The sequence below is a fragment of the Sinocyclocheilus rhinocerous genome, unplaced genomic scaffold (genome assembly GCF_001515625.1).
Source record: "Sinocyclocheilus rhinocerous isolate Xijiao unplaced genomic scaffold, SAMN03320098_v1.1 scaffold285, whole genome shotgun sequence".
Taxonomy (NCBI): Eukaryota; Metazoa; Chordata; class Actinopteri; order Cypriniformes; family Cyprinidae; genus Sinocyclocheilus; species Sinocyclocheilus rhinocerous.
The window spans coordinates 1,100,573-1,123,413 of NW_015630288.1; the positions used below are offsets into that span (position 1 = coordinate 1,100,573).

The window sequence follows — 22,841 nt, forward strand, 5'->3', positions numbered from 1 at the left end:
ATATATATATGCCCCTGTGTTTCTATTGTGCTTTGTTGGTCATTGTTTCCTGTCTCTGCATTCCCTCTGGTTCCCTTGAGTGGATTTATTGATTTTGTTCCTTTTCTATTGTTATATTATATTATATATTATATTATATATAACTGTGCTTGCATATCGATTCTTGCTTTGTCTCATCCTTGATCATGTTACACTAGTGTGGAAACAGATTTTATGCTGTATATTGAACAGTGGACGATGTTAAATCCATATATACGAGATGCGTATCTGAGGAAAAATGCATTGTTCGTCAGTGCCACCTAGTGTGAAGGTGTGAATTAGCAGAAGACAATCAATTATTTCACACTCGCTGTGAAAGCACCGTTCGTCTGTGATTCCCCTCACTTTTTCACATCGTGCTCAGTGTGAAACAGCCTATTGTGTAGTGATGCAAAGTCCAATTCATTTCCGCGAACCGGTTCTTTTCGGACAGATCGGCTCATTGAACCGGTTCAAAAAGCCGATTCATCGGTTCCTGACGTCATCAAGCAATAATGTCTCTACACATTTCATTTCTAACAACTCAATGCCATGTTGTATCAATGAAAAATTCAAATAAGTCATTTGTGTCAACACATATTGAAACATTTTAAAAAATATGTATTTGTGTGAAAGCATATTGCTGATTATTGCCATATAATTCACTTAAGTTAATGGTGTTTGTGGTCACAGTTTCATTCGCGGATCCTTTATGTCCGATACGACTGACTGACCAATATTGACTAGCCTACAATTTGGATAAGGTTCCTAAAAGTTTCACACCTACAGCACACATTACATACATTGATGCACAAACGCGGATATGTTCTAAATGTCTACAGTATAAAGAATGAATAAACCAGTCTTATAAACTCCTTGATTTCACTTAAGCAACTTTAAATATAATATGCATGCACAATAAACTATTGTAAAATTTATTTACATCACTCGACAGAAAGGTTTTTGCAGGTTTTAATAACATTCGGTTCTTGTTGAGTCCTCGGTAATCATCGGCAAACTTCAACAGTTAGTTGAACCGGCTCAATCGGTTCTTTTTGAGTTGGACGTGCTACTTCGGCTGTGCGTCCTGCGTCATCAACCCGGAACTAAAGTTCGATTCAGTTCGATTTGTGAACCGGCTCGACCGGTCACTTCCTGAGAACTGGCACAAAAGAACGATTCGTTCAAGAACCGAACATCACTACTATTGTGTGGTACAGTGATGGCGCCACATGATAATACTATTACTGTATCAAAATACTACACTGATATGTTCATACAGACTAAATGTGCTATGATTGCCATAATCATATATATTTAGATTTATTCATTGAGAAATTATTTTATTCAAAGCAACTATAAATTAGGAAAATCACAAGCAATTTGTCACGAGTCAACAGTATTCATAGTATACAATGCTAAGTTTAAAGTTTAATTTAGCACTGTAGAGTGTGTCATAGATTGGTGCAGAAAGAGATATTTGAGGTGAAAATCTCAATGTAGTAGTAAGAAGCAGAGGAAGAGACTACTGCGGAGCCTGCAGAGGAAAATATCGCAGAGGAGACAGCAAGGTAAGCCATGACAGAATAGTGGAGTGGGATTCCCTGACAGAGCTGGAGGGATGAATGTCCATAGTGGTGCATTAAGTGCTGCAGTCCAGCGTGGAGCCAGGGAGATGGAAGACCGAGGCAAAGTCAGGGAGGCTGGAGACCAAGTTGCTGGACCAGAGGGCCAAGGCAGAGCTGATGGATCTGAGGTGGAGCTGGGGGATCGGAAGACCTAGGCAAAGCCAATGGGAACAAGGATGATGGCAGAGCCAGAGGGATGGAGGAACCCAGTGGAGAAGAAGGAATCAAAGGCTCAGGTGCAGCTGCAGACCCAGAAGTCCATACTGCCTAGGGACCCTGACAGGCTACAGGGTTCATGGGTCTTTTTGCTGGCTTGTGGTCTGTAGCAGGTGGGAGGAGGGGTGGGGATGGATCAGGGAGGAGTACTGGGATAGAGATTGACAACACCCAGAGAACTGGAGTTGACTGAAGAAACTGTGGCCAATCTGTGATGTTGTTCTCTTCCACTTCACGAGCGGTAATGCAGGATTCACTTAGCCACAGTGTATATTCTATGTATTGATCCAGGATACAGGTGGTGTCTCCAGCTGGCACGAGTACAAACAGCAAATGATCTAACTCACTCCAGAAACAGACCTTGAGAGTACCATCATTCCAGGGCACCTGATGGCTAATCTTTGGGAACTCCTTCACATAATTCTCCAGTGGGCAGCCATTCTGGTAGAGGGAGAGTAGCTGGTCCTTCAGGTGGATGGTGGTTGCTGCTAGATCCATTATCAGGGTCTGTTATTCTGTCAAGGGTTGGTGCAGGCAAAAGAACAGATCTGAAGCGAGGATTTCAATGTAGCAGTCTTTATTAAATAATAATAATAAAAAAAAAACTGTAGCACAGGAAAACCACAGAAGCTACACAAATTTTTTAGATTTATGGTCTGATGAAACCAAGTTGAAACCATAATTTTGTCCAAAATGTTTGGATCAAAAACAAGAAAACTAATCACTCAAACAACACCATACCCATGCTGATGCATGGTGGTGTAAGCATCATGCTATATGGCTGCAAGATAGAAGGAATATTGGATAGTGCCAAATACTTTATGGCATAAAACCAGATGGCCTCCATTTCAAAGCTGAAGATGAATATGAATTTCATATATCAGCTTGACCATAATCCCAAACACATTTCTAGGTCAGAAAAGGAAGGGTTTCAGAAGAAAAATGTTTTGCAGTGGCTGAGTAAGAAACCAGGCCCAAATCCAATCAAACAACTATTTGAATGACTTGAAGAGGGTTGTAGACAAGAAATTTAATCGATCTGGAGCTCTTTTACAAGGAAGAGTGGGGGGAAAAATGGTCAAATCCATCCATCCAATTCTCTGAACCGCTTGTTCTCTGTAGGGGTACAGGGTTCCGGAGCCTATCCCAGCATCTCGGGTCATATGCAGGGAAATTGGCAAATCAAGATGTGCTAAGTTGACAGATTCTTATTCAAGAAGACTGTCTGCTGTAATAAATACAGTGGTGCTTCAGACAGGTATTAGCTAAGGGTGTGTACATTTTATAACTTTGGTTACATCTCCTTTTTTTCCTTAAAATGTTTTGGAAACTTGTATCAGTATCACTTTAAAGGTAGAAACATGGTGGTGACCTGACATTATTTATGATTCATGTTACATCTAAGAAACTGGCAGTTTTAACAGGGATGTCTATTGCATCTATCTATCATGAAAATGTCAATCCCAGAATCTCACATTTTGCCCAAACATTTGTGCATGCTATATTTATGCTTATTGGAATAGGTGCTAACCCAAAACTCTGTTGGAACTCTATTCCAGTCAAATCTAATCCATAACGGCAATTCTACTGGCTTTCCAAGTCAGTCACTTAGAAGCTTCTTAGAGCTTCAGTTTAGATGCTGACTGTGTACGCAGTAGACAGCAGACTGCAATGTAGCTCTTTAGGTTTTGGGAATTAACTTAAAGGGTTAGTTCACCCAAAAATGAAAATTAGCCTATAAATGACTCACGCTCAAGTCATCCTAGGTGTATATGACTTTCTTCTTTCAGACGAATCCCCACTTCTGAGCAGCGCATGCACAACGCCGACCTCATACGTCATCCGCCCAGAGCTGCTTCCGTGTACAACAGTTGGCGCAAGCTACATTAAAGTGATTATTATGTTTTGAATATGGATATTTTTCTTACAAAAACGCATCAATTCGCTACAGGAGGCCTTTGTTCACCCCCCGGAGCTGTGTGAGACACTTTTTAATAATTAAGGATGGGTGCTTTTTATTTAACTTCTTTTGGACTGATGCACTGCAACACCCGCTGAGTGCCATTAAACAGCTTGAAAGATCAAAGACCATTTTTTATATAACTCCGACTGGATTCGTCTGAAAGAAGAAAGTCATATACACCTAGGATGACTTGAGGGTGAGTCATTTATGGGCTAATTTTCATTTTTGGGTGAACTAACCCTTTAAGTGTGTCTTAGGGAGTATATTATGTAATATTAATATTAGTATTCCTCAAAACTACACATTTTCCAAGCCTATGGGATCAAACGGGGCAAAACAGTTTTCAGAACATTTCAAGTGGAACAGAGAAGACTGCCACAGCACTACAGATGGTAACCATAAGCCTGGCAAATTTTCCGACAAGAGCCACAGAATCCAATAACCACACACTTCCCTGAAAACACAACCCAAGGAAGAAAAAATAAATAAATAAATACATAAATACATAAAAACAGAGCCAGCTGTAATATATCAGTGCACTAAAGTCTGAGTGAACAGTAAAAAGATGCCCAGGAGAATAGAGCTGTTTATTGAACTATGCTTGGATGTTATGGGTGGATTACAGTCTCAGAACACAATGAATAATTAATGCAAACACTGGTCTTACCAAGATTACATTTATGACCACCCATTAACTGACACTGCAGAGCAGTGGATTGTTTCCTTTTACCACTAAGCAATCAGGGCCTCATAATCTGCTACTTTCAGTCACAAAGTGTTTCATGTTGAGAATAAGTGTTGAGTGCATCAGTGTTAGCCAAGCTACAGGCACTATTTATATACAGTATTTTGGTCACACTTTATTTTAAGGTCCAATTCTGACTATTAACTGTGACTTTTTTCCTTAATACACTCCTAATTATTGCTTATTAATAGTTAGTAAGGTAGTTGGTAAGTTAAGGTATTGGGTAGGATTAAGGGATCTAAAATATCCTCATGCAATATGTGCTTTATAAGTACTAATAAACAGCCAACATGCTTACTAATATGCATGCTAATAACCAACTTGTTAATAGTGATAATTGGTCCCTAAACTAAAGTGTTAACTGTATTTCTCTTTTTATTTTCTGCATAATGCATAGTAGTTATGACATCTACCAACAGGGTTAATTGCCAAAGTTCATCAATCAGATAAGAGACTTCTTTTTAAAATAATAAACAAAATTATTCCATTAAACCTTAAAAATTATTCCAAACTTTTGAGTGATAGTGTAAATAAAACCAGTAACACAGCATTTGGGCATGCTAGACCTCTACATGTTTAAAAGAACTGATCTACTGTCACACTACTGAATGTTATGCGATGTAACAATGTAATTTAGTTCGATACACAGAGTGAAAAAGAGAGAATTTCTTGTGTTCCAACTCTGTTTTGTTTAAATCTAGGTTAGGGCTTCTAGGCCTGATGATAAAATAACTAGACTGCTTGCTACCATACTTGTGGGGTGCTTGGCGATTGTGACCTGAGATGAGAGAAGCCCATCAAATCCGTTTATTACACTAATGCTTCTGAGTACAGCACAGGGAACAGCAAAAAAGCACTGGAACATTTTTAACCCTTAAGTTGTTTTTGAATCCTGGGTAATAGATATTTGAGAGGTTGACGGGAGGGACAGTGAGTGAGCACAATTTAGTAGAAAAATTAAAAGAGAGTCCCAGCAAATAGTCTCGACAAGTGACTTAGTACAAAAAAAATAAATAACTTTTCCATCATCTCACCATCTTTATCTGCAGCATGGCATGAGAAGTCTGCTAACCTTGAGGTAAATTTCCAGTTTGTTTTTTTCTTTATGGGAGATATACACTGTAAAACAAAACAAAAAAATAACTAATAAAATTTCTACGTTTAATGCTCTTTGACAGTTAATTTTACAGAAAAAGTTACTGTGAGTATAACGATTCATTTGTTTTCATTATATGCCAGCTGCTTTTACGGTAAACTACATTTTGTGAAGAAAATATAAGTGGTGCTTCCCTGTGCCACGATGCAATGGTATTACTAGGTGGTTGCTTTTTAGCCTACACCCATGCCAGAAAATCACAGAGATTTTCTATTCTCTAGATACGGCTAAAGTCCCTCCATCAGTGTCGGTTTATGGGTTTGCCAAGAATGAAAATCTCATAAATGAGTAGAAAACAGCAAACCACAAGATTTAAGGTCATTTGAAGAACAAAACAAGTTCAATTCTAAGGGTGTGTGTGTGTTGTTCAAAGTATAACCAACCACTAACTATGTCCAGTGCAAAAACAAAACCACTTCTGGTTAAGCAAGCATTTTATAACCAAACACTTATTAAGTCAAGATTTTACAAATGCAAAATACCCACAATTAGTATCAGTTTTCACACAGAAATTGCTCCCATTTCTGAACTGTAAACTCAGTTTAAGAAAAACATGTCTTCAGCACAGGAAAACCAACAGTATGCATCTTACCCCCTTCTGCAGATCCTCAGCAGCCAGCCTGGTGTGACGGGATCAATGCAAGCACACAGTGGCCGCGTGCACACAGTGCTCAGGACAGCGCAGCATCTGAGAATCAGGGGGTGGGGAAGTGGCGCTCCCACTCACTGCCTGCATGCACACATTTTCCAGGCCTTGAGAGGCAAATGACTAGGCCGGCTAATGTCAGCCCAGGAGTAAATGTGTTTCCATTCAAACATCTGCAGTCGATGTCAGAGGAAATACATTTTGATCTGATGATCTTTTGGATTATGTAATCCGTGCTAATCCAACCCATGACAAACTGTTTTGCTTTCACAGACAGGGTTTATTTTAAGGCTGATAATTAATGATCTTACAAATTTACAGGCCAAAATAAATTCCTGTCTTGTTTTTTTTTTTTTGTATCAAAACAGATCTGTTCAAACAACGTCATTTAACATCTTGTACAAACTCTGATACTGCCATTGATTGACAGATGTAGTTTACAGACATGCAGCCAAAGCTGCCCTCAAAGGCTTAGATGTTTTATAACATGCCGCAATTAAATTAATCACAAATGCCCTGTATAAAACTCATCACTGCCTTCTGAATGCTTGCCTTGAGTACAAACTAGGTGTGAACTTCATTTGCATACAGTATATTCATTAACAGAATTTCAGTATCTTTAAAATGCTTTGCAATATCATACTAGATCCTCTTAAATTATTCTTCTCAATGTACAAAGAAAAAAATGCTTATGGATGTACTTATTTTACTTTTGCTTCCCCTCCCGACTGGAATAATTTGCAGAATTTTGTCAGAATTTTGTTTAATTAGTCAGAATTAAATCTGCATAATTAAAACGGTCATGTCAGGCTGTCTTTGTAAATAAGGAAACAAATCTTAATTGACTTAACTGGTTTTAAAAAATAGTGAAACAAACAAACATTTAATATTTCTGAATACCTTGGTGTAGAGTGCTTTAAAACATATGAAAGTACATCTGATTTGAATTAAAGACTTGGTTCAGTAGCTTGAAACAAAATTCAATTCTACCCCTTTCTGCATGCCTCTGCAAGGCTTGTGTCATAATGTATTATGTAGGTCGGGAATCATGTTATGTTCCCGTCATCAATTTGAGTGCTAGCTGCAGCTGTTTACCTCTGTAGCTAGGTAACGACTAAAGAGGACACTGGTTTCACTGTGGTATTTTAAGGTGCACTCAGTAGTTCATGTTGAGCTGGCTGATATGCCACTCATATTTGAGACCGGTTTAACAAACAAAACCATGAGTGTTCCCTAACCAGAAGCCATAGCAGAAAGGTACAGTCTATGCTCAAAGAACAGGATGCTTCACAGAACTTGACAGTAATGTCAGGAGAGAACTAAAAAAATAGCATAAGCATAAATTTAAGGCAACTTTGAAAATAATAACATGGAAGGGGATAAAATCCATTACTGACTATGAGGACTGGATTGTCATCTACAACATTTTATTGAAACTTTTCTCCCAGATTTCTTTCTTTCTCTTTTTCTTTTTCTTTTTCTTTTTCTTTCTTTCTTTTTCTTTCTTTCTTTTTCCCTTCCTTCCTTCCTTTGCCTAAATAGGAATACATGAATCCCACAGCAGATCTAGACAGCTGGAGCTGGGGGAGGTGGAGGGTTTCAGATGAAATTAGGAAGAGTGTGCTCCAGGACCAGATATTAAAATGTTATGTTAAAATGTTGCACTAGCAAGCTCATTGGCTGCAGAATCAGCAAAGGCCAGTCAGCTTGTGCCATGTAGTAAATTATGTGATTGCTAGCAGATTGCATGTAAAGGACTTATCAGCCTGCATCATCTAGTGCGGTGGTTCTTAACTAGTTGCTGGTCAATGTTATCTGATGTCCATTAAATAATATTAACAGATACAGCTTTTTATTTTAATAATGTATGCATGTTAACTAATGTAGTTAACAAATGGAACATTTTTGTAAATCTTTACCATTTATTCTAATCAATAATAAATGTTTTAAGTGATCATCCCCATTAAGTGCGAACAGGACGCAAAGATATAAATTGTTTGCCATCAGCAGCATGTTCTTCCTCAAGATGGATGCAGTTTTGTTTAATAACAGACTGCACAAGGAAGACAGGAATGAGTGAAAAACATGCAGACACATAAGATATTCCTCAAGTTTTTTTCTTTTGGGGGGCAGATTTCTCTCTCTCGCTCTGGCCAATGACATCTCCTGCTAAAATTATGAGCGAGCATGGAGACACGAGAGAAAGAAGAATCAAATTAAAGTCTTGCATTATGTTACTCAGGGATGGAGCCTGCTAGTATCCATCACACAACACAACAGATGCCTGCTCCTGATCGATCTAATAGATCAGTGGTTCTCAACCCTGTTCCCAGAATTTTTGATCACTGATGAGCTAATAGTTAAATCAATAGCAATCGTGGACAATCAGTGGAAGTATCAAGGGATGCTATCACTTTTTAGAGCTGTGCAATAAGTGTAAACATAAGGGTGTCACATATTCCAAAAGGAAACACTTGCATTGCATTGATTCTGTTTGCAATTGTATTAAAGCTTTGATTTAGTACATTACACAATTTTTTAGCAACGTGTTTAAACAAAATGCCCTACACACTGTAAATCTGAGATCACACATTACATTACATCATTTCCAACGTGATGTCTAGGGATGTTCCGATCAGGTTTTTTGTGCCCCCCAATCCGAGTCATTGAATACTGAGTATCTGCCGATACCGAGTACCGATCTGATACTTATATATTCCTTATACTTATATCTGGTGCACAATTCGAATACATTAAAGTTATTAAAATCAATCCAGTGTATACAGAGTTGCGCAGAGTGTAAAAGTAATATATGTATGATATAATATAATAGAGCCTAATATAATATATAATTATAAGATACACTCTCTCTCTATGCACACACTATATAAAGACTTTCGTAGATGTAAATATGACACAATGGTAGGCATTGTAAACAGACTCTGTGTGGCCACAATTATGAAAATGGGACTGCTGATATACAGCAAACTTCTTGTATTTTATATGTACAATAAGTAGAATAATTGCAATATGGTTAGAAAGCATGAACCTTGCGGTGTCAGAACGCCTGTTTTTCAGTCAAATCCAAAGCAAGACGCAACCCATAGCAGCATGTAATAACGACATCTCAGATAGTCTGATGACAGATAAAAGTATATGACAAATGAATGAGAGATTGTTACAAAAATGCGCATCAAATACATTGGACACAGAAGCTCAAATGTGTGTGACGCGCTAGAACCGACCTCACTGGTTCTCGCACATCACGCATGCACATTTCTTCTTTTATTTTAGTTTATTAGAGTGTCTTTTTCTTTTAATGGTGGTTGGCAAAGCCACTTAAAGGTGCATAACGCCACCTACTGCACAAAACCGGCATAACAGCTCAAGGATCGGGCTTAGGAGAACCGATACGATCAGTTAAAGGGGTCATTGGATGCAAAATTCACTTTTATATGTTGTTTGAACTGAAGTGTGTCTTGGCAGTGTGTGTACACAACCACCCTATAATGATAAAAATCCACACAGTGTTTTTTTTGTTTTTTTTCAAATCCCAATAAATCATGAGCAGTGTCTCAGATCAAGCTTTTCTCAGATTCTTGGCAGAGTGACATAGTTCTGCACAGGCCCCTCCCACAATTGTTGACTGACACAGGCATTTTATCACAGACCCACCCTGAGTGAGCTGCCAACAGTCCGCCATTGTTTTGATGCCGGAGTAGGTGTAGACAAGAATGTCTCCTAAGCGATTGAGGTGTTTTGTTGTTTGATGTAATAACGAACATAGCAGTCATCATTTACTCCCGACATCTAAGCTGCTGAAGACGCAGAGGGTTACTTTTGTTTTTGAAGGGAATGTGCCCCCGATCTACCTGCGCAAATCATTCGTGATCCAGCTTCACCTACAGAAGAAGTGTTTTTTTATTAATCTTTGCAAATCGCCTTTCCTAATAACGGGCTAGTTATCAAGTTTCATGATGAATGTGGCTAAAGCTAACAGTCTCTCAGAGAACTGCTCGTCACCCCACAGAAGAGAGGGGCGGGGTGATCAGAGCTCATTAGCATTTAAAAAGAATGCACTGAAACAGGTCGTCGTGAACAGAGCTGTTTTTGAATGTGTTTTACACTACCATTGAGAACCAAAGTATGTTATAGACTTTTCATTAAGACCCTGAAGAATCATATCAACTTGTGGAAAATGGGCATCAGATGACCCCTTTAAAAAAATGTGGTTACACTTATTTTGATAGTCCACTTTAGACATTCTACTAACTATAATTAACTTTGCAACTACATGTCAACTAATTCTCATTCATTTGTAACTACATGTCTTCTAACTCTCAGAGTAGACTGTTAGGTAAGGTTTAGGGTTAGTAGAAGAAGTTGACATATTTTCAAAGTTTCTTATAGTCAGTATGTTGTATGTTGTGGACACATCAAAATAAAGTGTTAGAAGATATTAAGCAGACAGTCTACTAATACTCTAATGACTGCTAGTTGACATATAGTTGCAAAGTTACTTACTGTTAGTAGAATGTCTAAAGTGGACTATCAAAATAGTGTTACAAAAAATGCTTGATCGGCCCCGATACCGAACCTTGAGATACGCTCGGGACATCCCTAGTGATGTCATTAATATTTGTGTGTAAAATGTGGCTCTAGCACACACACACACACACACACACAAATACATATATATATATATATATATATATATATATATATACACACACATATTTGAACACAATGATATTTGTTGGACAAACTGTTCAACTTTTCAGAGACATTTTTATGAAGGTTTTGCTTTGATTAAAAAAAGTGAATATTAACAGCAAGCACTTTAACACAGTCAACATAGTAATTGGTTATGAAAGTTATGCCAAACACTGACAGTGTGTTTTACTCACATTTGCAACCCAGGCTCTGCAAAATTATATTTTGTTGCTCCTTGCACATTTCACAGCACATTCAAAGTGAAATATCCAGTGAGTGCTCAGTTTTATTGACAACAGATAAATGTCAATCTGGCAATGTTTTATTACCTTGGTTGTAAGTTTGTAAATTAAATCTTGTTTGAAATTAATATAGCACCTAAGCTAAACCCAACCCTAAATCTAACAGATAATGTTAACAAAAGCAAATTTTAGAAAAAATGCATTTGCTGAAGCAACCATGACATTTTAGTAAGTCTCTCAGCTTTTTTATCATGACTTGTTTCACTTGTTCTTGAGCTCTTCATATCGCAAGTACAATTCTGTACCAGGTGAATTACCAAACAAGTTTACATATGGTGCTGCGGAGGCTCCAGGAAGTGTTTGAAAAACACTGATGTAAACTAGTAGTGGTAGTAGTTAGTAGTATTAATAGTAGTAGTAGCAGCAGCAAAACTCTCACAAAATGTTGTTTAAAAATAAAATTATTTAAAATTAAACCATTAAAAAACAAAAACAATTAAACCTATTAAGGCATATCATTAAGAACAATACAAAAAGTGATGAAAACATCATCATTCACAGACAAATAAACAAAAGTCTAACTCACCTCAGTCATGTGGATCAAGTAAAATCGCAGATCTTCACTGTGATCTGAGAAAACAAACAGGTCATAATATTTAAGAAAGGCAACACAGTTAGCTTTATAACATACTAGACATGCTAGAAAATTAAGGGCAGTCGAGTTATTCAGGTTTGGAGCTAAACTTTACAGGACAGTGGACCTCCAGGGCTAGATTTGAAGATCCCCTGCCTTATTTACTCCAAAGTGAAATGCACTTGAAGTGATCACTCTGAAGGGATTTTCCCATAGCAGTGATGGGGGTAACGCATTACTGTATTGTGTATACCACATGATTGTAAAGCACTTTGGGTGTACAACAACACAAAATAAAGCGCTATATAAATGCATCATTCATTCATTCATTACAAGTAACGCGAGTTACGTAATCAGATTACTTTTTTCAAGTAACTAGTAAAGTAACGCATTACTTTTAAATTAGCAAGAAAATATCTGAGTTACTTTTTCAAATAAGTAACGCGTTACTTTGTTTTCCTGTTTATTCACTGATACCTTTCCTGACCCCATGTTGAGAGAAATTGGGAGTAAGTGCAGAGGCAGAGGTATTTTCTTCAGCCTGAGGCTTATTAATTTCACTCTTGGTGTGAAAGGGCCTTTACAGTCACCGAAAATATAACTTTTGGGTTTTCTATTATTAAAAACAAATAAGCAAGCCCAGGTGACAAAAAGTAACGCAAAAGTAATGTAATGCATTAGTTTCTGTAAAAAGTAACTAAGTAACGCAATTAATTACTTTTTTATGGAGTAACGCAATATTTTAATGCATTACTTTTAAAAGTAACTTTCCCCAACACTGTCCCATACTGTATGTGGCACCAACACAATGGGCCCTATTTTAACGATCTAAGCGCATGGTCTAAAGCGCATGGCGCAATTGCGCTTAGGGCGTGTCCGAATCCACTTTTGCTAGTTTAAGGACTGGAAAAATGGTCAGCGCGCCCGGCGCATTGTTTAAAAGGGTTGTCCCTATTCTTTTAATGAGTAATGGGTGTGTTTTGGGCGTAACGTGCCATAAACCAATCAGAGTCTCATCTCCCATTCCCTTTAAAAGTCAGTTGCACTCGCGCCATGGCGGATTCGCTATTTAAATGGCGGAATTTACAAGTGGAAAAACTGAACGCTTCTCTAGTGAGGGAACAGATCCGCTTGTTTGCATGTATCTAATTCTGATACATGCAAAGACTATCCATTATGGCATGTAGGCATTTTTATATTTATGTACAAATGGGCGCAAATGATTTTGCTATTTAAACAACGTGGCACAGGACGTGAAAATGACAACTGCGTCGGGCTGAAACTAGCAAAAAACATTGTGCCGGGTGTATGATAGGGCCCAATGTTACCCTAATAACATTCATGTTTAAAATTGTTAAAAGAGTGTTGTAGCAGGTCCTCTTTGTTTCTTTAATTCACATCTATGTGAATCTGTATACTGTCTCTTCATGTGATAAAATGAATAATAATAATAATAATAATCACTGCGCCAATTTGTACCTGTAACGGACATTCTAGTTTCCTATCTGTCGGTCACAACGAGTTATGTTTGTCATTCCCTGATGGAGGGAACGGAGACGTTATGTCCCCTTGTCACAACCCTAAACCACTCGCTGAATGCCGGGACACATTCTTGGCTCTTAGCATAAACCTGAATGAGTGGATGCACGCTGTCGCCTTGTGTGCAGGGAAGTGGCTCGACATGCAAAATCCACTTGCCAAATTTGATTGGTGTTTTTTAAACTCAGAGGTGATTTGGGCTCCCAAGTTTGACCTTTGCATAACAGTGTGAGTTTGCGCCTTTCCTTTGCCTATTTCCAGTGTTCCTTGGTTCCTGTTTGTCATCTGTTTCCATAGTTATTCATTAGCTGATTAATTAGTGCCATAGGTGTAAAGAGTACCTGAAAACCATACCTGAGTAAAAGTGCAGATACCTTACAGTGAAAATTACTCCACTACACGCTACAAGTCACCAATCGCAAAACAACTTGAGTGAACGTCTTGGAGTATCTGATTTAAACAGTACTTAAGTATTTTACTTATACTAAACATAGGCTAAAAGATACACTAGTCAAAGAGACATGCCAGTGAAAATCTGTAACGTTGTAGAGAAGCTGGGGAAACCAGGCAGAAAAAAAACAATATCCTTCAAAGAGGTCTCTTCAGTATAACAGATAGATAAAATAAAGTTAAGTAAAATTAAAAAGTCAAAGTCTTCTTGCACTGGATGTGCTGGTTTCAGCCTCATTGCCAGCTGCAGTCATGTCCTCATCTCATATATAAAACACCTGTGATTCACAGCTACTTGCTGAGGAGCTCGCATTCATGTCAAGTTGCCTTGTTGACAAGTTTCGGTTTGAAACAGCAAAATGCACAAGATAATGTACATTCAGTGCCCTGTAGTTGGCAATATCACGTCTTTTGTAGCAGAAATAAACTGCTGCAGAAAAGCTAGGTGCCATTCAAAATGTAATGTGTAACTGCAACACTCATTTCAAATGTAGTGGAGTAAAGAGTACAGATACTCATTCAAAAATGTAGTGAAGTAGAGAGTAAAAGTTGCTAATATTTTTGATATTCAATAAAACTACAGAGTATCCAAAAAGATACTCAAGTACAGTAATTAGTTACAGTTACTCAAATACTTTACAACTCTGATTAGCTCACCTGATTGTCCTTTGTAACATCATCACTTTGTATTTAAGTTCCTCTTGGTTTTCTGTTCATGATCAGTTGTTGATTGTGTTGAGTGTACATGGTTACATGTATGAAATGTGCTCATTAAAATTACCTTAGTTTTGGAACTTTTGACTCTTCATCTTTGAAACTTGCTATAATATGGGACAGTACCTCAGTACAATTTAGATTTCTTCTAATCAAACTTAATTAGCGCACCTGATTGTCCTTTGTATCATCACTGTGTATTTAAGTTCCTCTTGGTTTTCTGTTCATGATCAATTGTTGATTGTGTTGAGTGTACATGGTTACATGTATGAAATGTGCTCATTAAAATTACCTTAGTTTTGGAACTTTTGTCTCTTCATCTTTGAAACTTGCTATAATATGGGACAGTACCTCAGTACAATTTAGATTTCTTCTAATCAAACTTATCTTCTGAAGAACCACTGCTTGAATTGACTGTCATATATAAAGTAATCAGCATAAATGAGTACACACTGATGTAGAAAATTTATCTCAGAATATCATGTCTCTCTTTATAATTAATACTTTTTGGGATCCTGTAATTTAAAGGGATAGTTCACCCAAAAATGAAAATTCTGTCATTAATTACTCACCCTCATATCGTTTCAAACCCGTAAGACCTTTGTTCATCTTCGGAACACAAATTAAGATATTTTGATGGAATCTGAGAGCTGTCTGACCCTGCATAGACAGCAATACAACTGAAATGTTCCCAAGTCCAGAGACGTAGCAAGGAGATCTGTAAAATAATCCATGTGACATCAGGGGTTCAACAGTAATTTTACGAAGCTATAAAACTACAGAGTATCCAAAAAGATACTCAAGTACAGTAATTAGTTACAGTTACTCAAATACTTTACAACTCTGATTAGCTCACCTGATTGTCCTTTGTAACATCATCACTTTGTATTTAAGTTCCTCTTGGTTTTCTGTTCATGATCAATTGTTGATTGTGTTGAGTGTACATGGTTACATGTATGAAATGTGCTCATTAAAATTACCTTAGTTTTGGAACTTTTGTCTCTTCATCTTTGAAACTTGCTATAATATGGGACAGTACCTCAGTACAATTTAGATTTCTTCTAATCAAACTTATCTTCTGAAGAACCACTGCTTGAATTGACTGTCATATATAAAGTAATCAGCGTAAATGAGTACACACTGATGTAGAAAATTTATCTCAGAATATCATGTCTCTCTTTATAAATAATACTTTTTGTGATCCTGTAATTTAAAGGGATAGTTCACCCAAAAATGAAAATTCTGTCATTAATTACTCACCCTCATGTCGTTTCAAACCCGTAAGACCTTCGTTCATCTTCGGAACACAAATTAAGATATTTTGATGGAATCTGAGAGCTGTCTGACCCTGCATAGACAGCTCTCTCTATACAACTGAAATGTTCCCAAGTCCAGAAACATAGCAAGGAGATCTGTAAAATAATCCATGGCTGCGTTTACACTTGGCATTAACATTGAACGAAGAGTCTTACGGGTTTGAAACGACATGAGGGTGAGTAATTAATGACAGAATTTTCATTTTTGGGTGAACTAACCCTTTAAGCTATTAAATCCCCATCCTATTCAATGCGGACAATAATGACTTCACATGTAATTTATAACACCATATATAAATTATAAAATTAAAAATAGGAAAACATTACAGGGTAGGGCTGCAATATTAACATTATTGTTGAATGGCATGTTAAATCCTGGCTACACAAAAAAAAAAAAAAGCTAATAATTGTTTATTGTTTTTCATGCATTAGAAAATCAAGTCTTCACATTGGTTATTTTAGTAGCATTAAAAACAAAATGGTCATTTAAACAGAATAAATTACAGAAAATGAGAGGGCAGATTTCAGTCAGTCAGTTCAGAACAAAACTCTGGTGGTGACCAATCTAAATGCCTCTGTTTGGCCACTGTATTCAAAGGCTCAGCAAAAACATGTGTGATTTGACATAAAGCTCAATGCTGAAAAACACATCTAGAAGAAAGAAATCTAATGCAATGTGAGCAGATCTAAATATAATGCCACAATCAACACTTTTCATTCGTTTGCATTTAGTTTAATTATTGTTTTGCCCCCTTTGTCTTGAATTTGGGGAGTTGGGAGCATTTTTGCCTCAAGCCCCATTAATTTCCCACCCTGAAGAACTCACTTAAGCCTAGTACTGTACCCTTTACTTGCAGTGCCCTTCAAGGTGCAAAAAGGAATTCATTCCCAACAGTTCTGAGAAAGCAAATTCATATATATGCTGAGTTTGATGTCCAAGCCATATTCTCCCCCCTCACACATCACTAAAGCTACCTTCACACTTCCCAAGATTTGTGTGTTCGATTTTCAGGTCGCCATGACCAGCGCTGCCCATCAGATTGTCTCCCCGTCCTCTCTCAGGAACTCTGTGTCACTCACTGGTGACAGATTCATGGCAGCCTTCTCTGATTGGTGCCCGTTTATTCTGTCCCTCAGACCTGAGCATTTTATGAGCCCTATTGAGTCCAGAGGTTTCTGAGAGCTCAGCACGTTCAATTGCAGAGTAAAGCTTTTATTAATGCTTCCGTCACACACACCCAAAGTGCTTTATTGAACCTTGACTAAACCCTGAGTGAGTGCAGTTGCAGTCGGCCTTATTTAAAGATTCTAGCTGGTAACACTTTACAATTTACAATAAGATTCAGTTCATTAACATTCGTTAATGCATTAGATTAATTAATGATGAACAACTTTTTTACAGCATTTACAGTGGGGAAAATATTTATTTGATCGCACGTGCTGGAGATTTACTACTAATCACAGAACCAGCTTTACTGACAAGATGCGCATGACAATCAAATTAGATTAATCATGCAGCCCTAGTTTCTGCACCAAGTACTAAGTCATGTTTTGCTTGGGGATCAAATACTTATTTCACTCACTGAAATGCAAATCAATTTCTAACCTTTATATAATGTGTTTTTTCAGGAATTTTTGGTTGGTATTCTGTCTCTATCCGTTAAAATAAACCTACCATAAAAATAAAAATTTGTAAGTGGGCAAACTTACAAAATCAGCAGGGGATCAAATAAATATTTTCCCCACTGTATGTATCCAGGATAATGATAATTCATATACAATAAAGGCCCACCGTTGTTCATTGTTAAAAGTTTGTTAATAACACATTAATAATACATGTTACTGTATAGAGCTTGCAATGTTATAAATGCACTACTATATGTAGAAACTTAAACTTATTTTAAAGTGTTATCTTTACATTTAATGAAGTCTATGAGCCTAAGCATGAGTTTGAACGTAATTACCTGTAGTGCAATCCAAATGACTATACCTAATGACTATATGACTATAAAAGTGACAAATGACTATAACCTAGTGTGATTGCAGAAGGGTGCAATTTAATAAAAATCAATATATAGTTTATAAAAATAATACTAAACTCTTGCTGAGAAAATGTGTTTGATCTGTCCAGTGGCATAACATGGATTGGTGGATGGATGTTTGGTTGCAGTTACTGCTTCTAATAGGTGTATAATGTTGGAAAGTAAACTTGGCGCAATATGCACCTGTTGCTGCTGTTGAACATTTAAGGTATGGTATAGACAGTATGATAATGTACCAGAAAATACCACTGTATACAATATGTCACAATCACCAGCAGGAGTGCCCTTGATAGCCACCAGAGGGCACTTCATCCCATACCTCTGTCACTAAGTCATGGACTTCCTTTCCTATAATCCCTTGCCCGGACTCATCATCACTGATTGCATTCACCTGTCTCTCATTTACCCTGTTAGCTCACCCTATAAAAGCCTGGATAACTATTTCATTCTTTGCTAAGTCTTGTATGTGTCATTACTGCAATTCTAAGCCTTGTGTCCTGGTTATTCCCATGTTTTGGTTCCTGGTCTTGATATTCTGCCTGTTTTCCGGAATACTCCGTTTGCCTCAGCCCCTTACTCTGCCATTGTTTTGGATTGTTTATTGTGTATGTGTATTACCTTTGCCTGCCTTTGTATTACATTTGTGGATTACCTCTTCAATAAACTACTGCATTTGGAACCTTAGCCTTTGTGTGTACGTGCAGTTCGATTGATTTAATATTGATTAATTTGTAAATATTTCAGGTAGACCAAAGTGTAAGCTTAACTAATGCTGTAAACTTTAAAGTGAACCCTCTTATTTGGTACATTATAACAATATTAAAGATTAACATTAACAACAGAGCCCAAACTATTATATTCAACTCCTATTTATTTCCAGAAATAATAAGCACTTAATAGAAATTTTTCATTAGTTTCATAAAAACTTGATAGTTTCCATAAAAGTTTTACTTCATGATAGACTTATTCAAACAAACGTGAATAATTAACAGTAAATGAGCTCCTCTCTAGTGTTTTTGAGTGATTAAATGAGAGATGATACATGTGTAATTTTAATTCTATTTTCTATTTATTATTGTTATTAGTATTTACAGTAAGAGCTGTGTAATTTTGACGACTCCAATCTGTGCTTCTCTAGTCCCACCAATGCACTAATGCATCATAATTATGTTCTCTCCAACTAACCAACTATAAATTACATTTTCACAGAAGACTGCATCTTGCAATTATTTAACTTTGCTAATAATAGCAACTATATTGTAACTTTTTAAAACTCATTTCAACTATACATAAATAATGATTGGTAAACCATTTGGGTAAATGTTGACTTTCAAAAATGTATTATTCCAGTCTTTTTATATAACCAATCTAATTTCATTATTCAAACAATTAACAGTGGGGCTGATCAGAGGAGACAGTTGTACAGTCCTCTGTGTGTGAGACACCTGCAGGTTCTTTCCCTAGCTGTGCTGTGACTGTCATCCTGTCCCACGCTCATGCACACGCACTGATCTCACTAAATTAGTTAAGACATTTATGCAATGGCTTTTACATGGCAATGATGATATTTACTACCCAACCCTCACCCTATTCTAGCCAGAAAGAAAAGGGACACATTACTGACCACAGGATGCATTTGTACTAGTTGTTTTAGGATCTCGGCATGAAGTCATTCACTTCTCATAAAACTGTTCAAAGAGGAAATAATCTGAGCAGTGCTATCCCCATTAACTTCACAGCTATACTCTTGTTAAGCCGCCTGAGTAAAGACAGAGCAACAATCTAAGGAATATATATATATATATGTATTCAAAACTGTTATTCTTCATACCAGACAATCTGGCAGAATTAGAGTCTGAAGATCACAGAGTATATGGTTAAGGTACATGCTCAGTGTCAATATGTCAATATGCCTAAAAAGAAACTGACATACACTGAGAATCACTGATATTCATTGAAATAAAAAGTGTGACAACCCACTCTTCTCTACAGAATTTCAGAGAAAATGTTCAATAAAAATGGAAAATGTTTGTTGAATTTAGCTTAAAATCTCAGGGGGTACTTTCTGTTGGGGAAAAAAGTTGGCAATGCATGGTGTAAAGAATTCGAAAATGCTTTATTCCAAATTATTTTATTCCTCCATTGCATATCATATTAAATATTTTATTTGACAAACAAAATGCTTTAAGAGTGTGTGACCCTTAACGTTTAAAATAAATTCAACAGCAGATGGCACTCTTTGCTCTCTGACAATTTCAGAGTGTGCTGTGTCATTAAAGTATTTTGGCTTAGTTATGAGCATATTAGTGACATATACTGTTTGCTTCAGCAGAAGTGTTTATTATTGCCCAATTAAACTATTCCACATCAGGTGTTCAACAGGTATTACATAAGACAAAATTATACTTTTTTACACTAATCATTCTCCTAGTTTACATACTCTTGGTTTCTAATATAGTGCGTGGTTTTCTTGAGCATCAATAATGTGTAAAAAGAGTAAAAAGAGTAAAAAGAGCGGTACCAGGAGTATTTTTGTCACACCTCCATCAGACTCCCAGCCTCCTCCCACTCTCTGCTCATTCTCCCATGTTTTCTAACCATATATACACCTGTCAGCTATTACCCAGACAATTGTGGACTCCTTAAATACCACATTGTCTAGTCTACAACTAGGACTACTTAAAATAGATAGTTTATTTTAGACTATTTAATTTCTGCAGTGTTCTATCTTCATGGTCCTTCTTTGATTTCTTCAGGTCCAAGATCTTCCTCTCGTTTATACTTTAGCATTTTGTTGACGCTCATCCGTCTCTGTTTATTGTTTTATGATACTTCTGACATTCATCTTTTCCCTGCCATCCACTGCTGTGTTTACCTATTGTCTGCTGTGCACTCATCCACAACTACTCACCTGTTATGCAGCTGTGTTTTTAAAAAAAAGTTCCCAGCACTTATTTTTTTACCCCCCATCTCTGTGTTTGCTTCCTGAAAGAAGACTAGATAAAACCATGAACCCAGTGGGATCTGATCTTCAGTGCGCTGCAAAGACCATTAAGACTCTGGTCTAGCAGTTCCGCCTTCTTCTTATGGCTTCGCAATCCATGCTCATTGGCCATTCATCCATCGCTTCTGTCCCGAATGATCTAAAGTGCCCTTTAACATTTTCCTTTTGATCCGAACGGGCTAACAGTGGGCAACCAGGGAGGTCCAGTTTTCCAGTCTACAGGGTAAGCATTCAATCACCAACTATGCATTCACCTTCAGAACCCTTGCTGCTGCCAGTAGACTGAATAAGCTAGCTTTTATCATGTCTCACCGCCGTGAAGTGTCACCTCCAACCTGTGTCAACTTGCTGGGTTTGATGATGCCAATAGGTGAATGGAAAACCATCTCTGCCTGTATTGTGGAGCATCAGACCATCCTTATCCTCTGGTAAGCTATCTTCATTGCACTACTGTTATCCACTCTTCACTAAAAATGAAAGTTATTTTATTCTATGCTGATTCTTCCAGTACAGTAGATATTCTGGTCAAGCTCTGGCTCAGTGAGGAATTTCATCTCCAGTCTAAGCGTCCCATACCCCTTTCCATCCATTCTGTGGTGGGGTTACTTTTGGGTACAGGCTACATCACACATCCAACAGAACCCCTCATCTTGCAGATTGGTGGCCTTTATACAAAATTCCATCTACTCCTCATCCTTGAGGGCTCCACCTTAAATATTGTTGGTTGATCTTGGCTAGTTCAACATGCTTTCATTCTGTCCTGGGCTTCTGGGGAGATTGACGTTTTGGTTTCCATCTTTCTCTCGTTCTCCATACTCTTCTTGTTAAATCCACAACAAGCCTTGTAACTACCTCCTCACTGCTTGTCTGTCTTCTGCCTGCCTCTTTGCCAGAAAAAAAATGCCATGGAGGAATATATTTACAAGGCACTCCAGCAGAAAGATGATGGACTGAAACCATATACTGAATGTATCTTCCTAGACAACAACATCATTAAATTTGTTATTCTCTGTCCTTGGTTCCTGTCTCCCTTAAGATCCTGAGGGGAGCCAAGATCTTAACCAAGCTTGACTTAAGGTGCACCTACATGTGGCTGTGGTAATGTACTTACTACTGGAGCAAATCAAATATCATTAGACATCTATAAAAAGGGGTTCTTTATTTATGACTACATATGCTAAGAATGTGTCATTAATGACAGAGGTTTCCACTTGTGGGCAAGATCAAGAAATGAAATATATACTGAGGAAAACAATAAAAGAAACCCAATTTTACAACAAGGAGTTTGCTGATTTTTCCCTCTTCTATACAGTAGGGAGTTCAAGGTTACCAATATACAAAATTTTAAACCAAAATAACTAATACAGGTCACTCAGTGATGTTCCCCTTTCCAGTAACTCTCTCTCGCTCTCTCTCTCTTACAGGAATTCGGTCGGGGATCAATTTTGTGTCAGCCTCCCTTTACAATTCAAACGACACCAACCGTTACGTCCAAAAATAAATCTAAACAAAATACACAAGTTCTCAAATGTACACAAGTACAAGTTCTCTTGGCTAAGTCAATACCCCGATAAACAACGGTAGGTGGTTATGATGCTTTTCTGAGTAGTACGGAAGTTCTAAGCGGCCATGCAATATATTTTTTTCCTTCTTGTTTTCTCGTTATAACGACTTAATTTTCTCGTTATCTCGACATAACGAAAGTTGTTTTCTCGTTATAACGACTTAATTTTCTCGTGATCTCGACATAACGAAAGTTGTTTTCTCGTTATAACGACTTAATTTTCTCGTGATCTCGACATAACGAAAGTTGTT

The 22,841-nt window shown here is 37.3% G+C and overlaps 1 protein-coding gene across 1 annotated transcript in view; it reads right to left on the reverse strand.

Annotated features, from left to right (window-relative positions):
• LOC107740003 (regulator of G-protein signaling 3-like) overlaps positions 1-22,841 on the reverse strand; it is a 44,836-nt gene that overhangs the window by 6,996 nt on the left and 14,999 nt on the right. Inside the window, exon 3 of the mRNA XM_016552277.1 lies at positions 11,914-11,957. Coding sequence (XP_016407763.1) covers positions 11,914-11,957 — 44 coding nt within the window. The remainder of the gene's footprint in view (positions 1-11,913; positions 11,958-22,841) is intronic.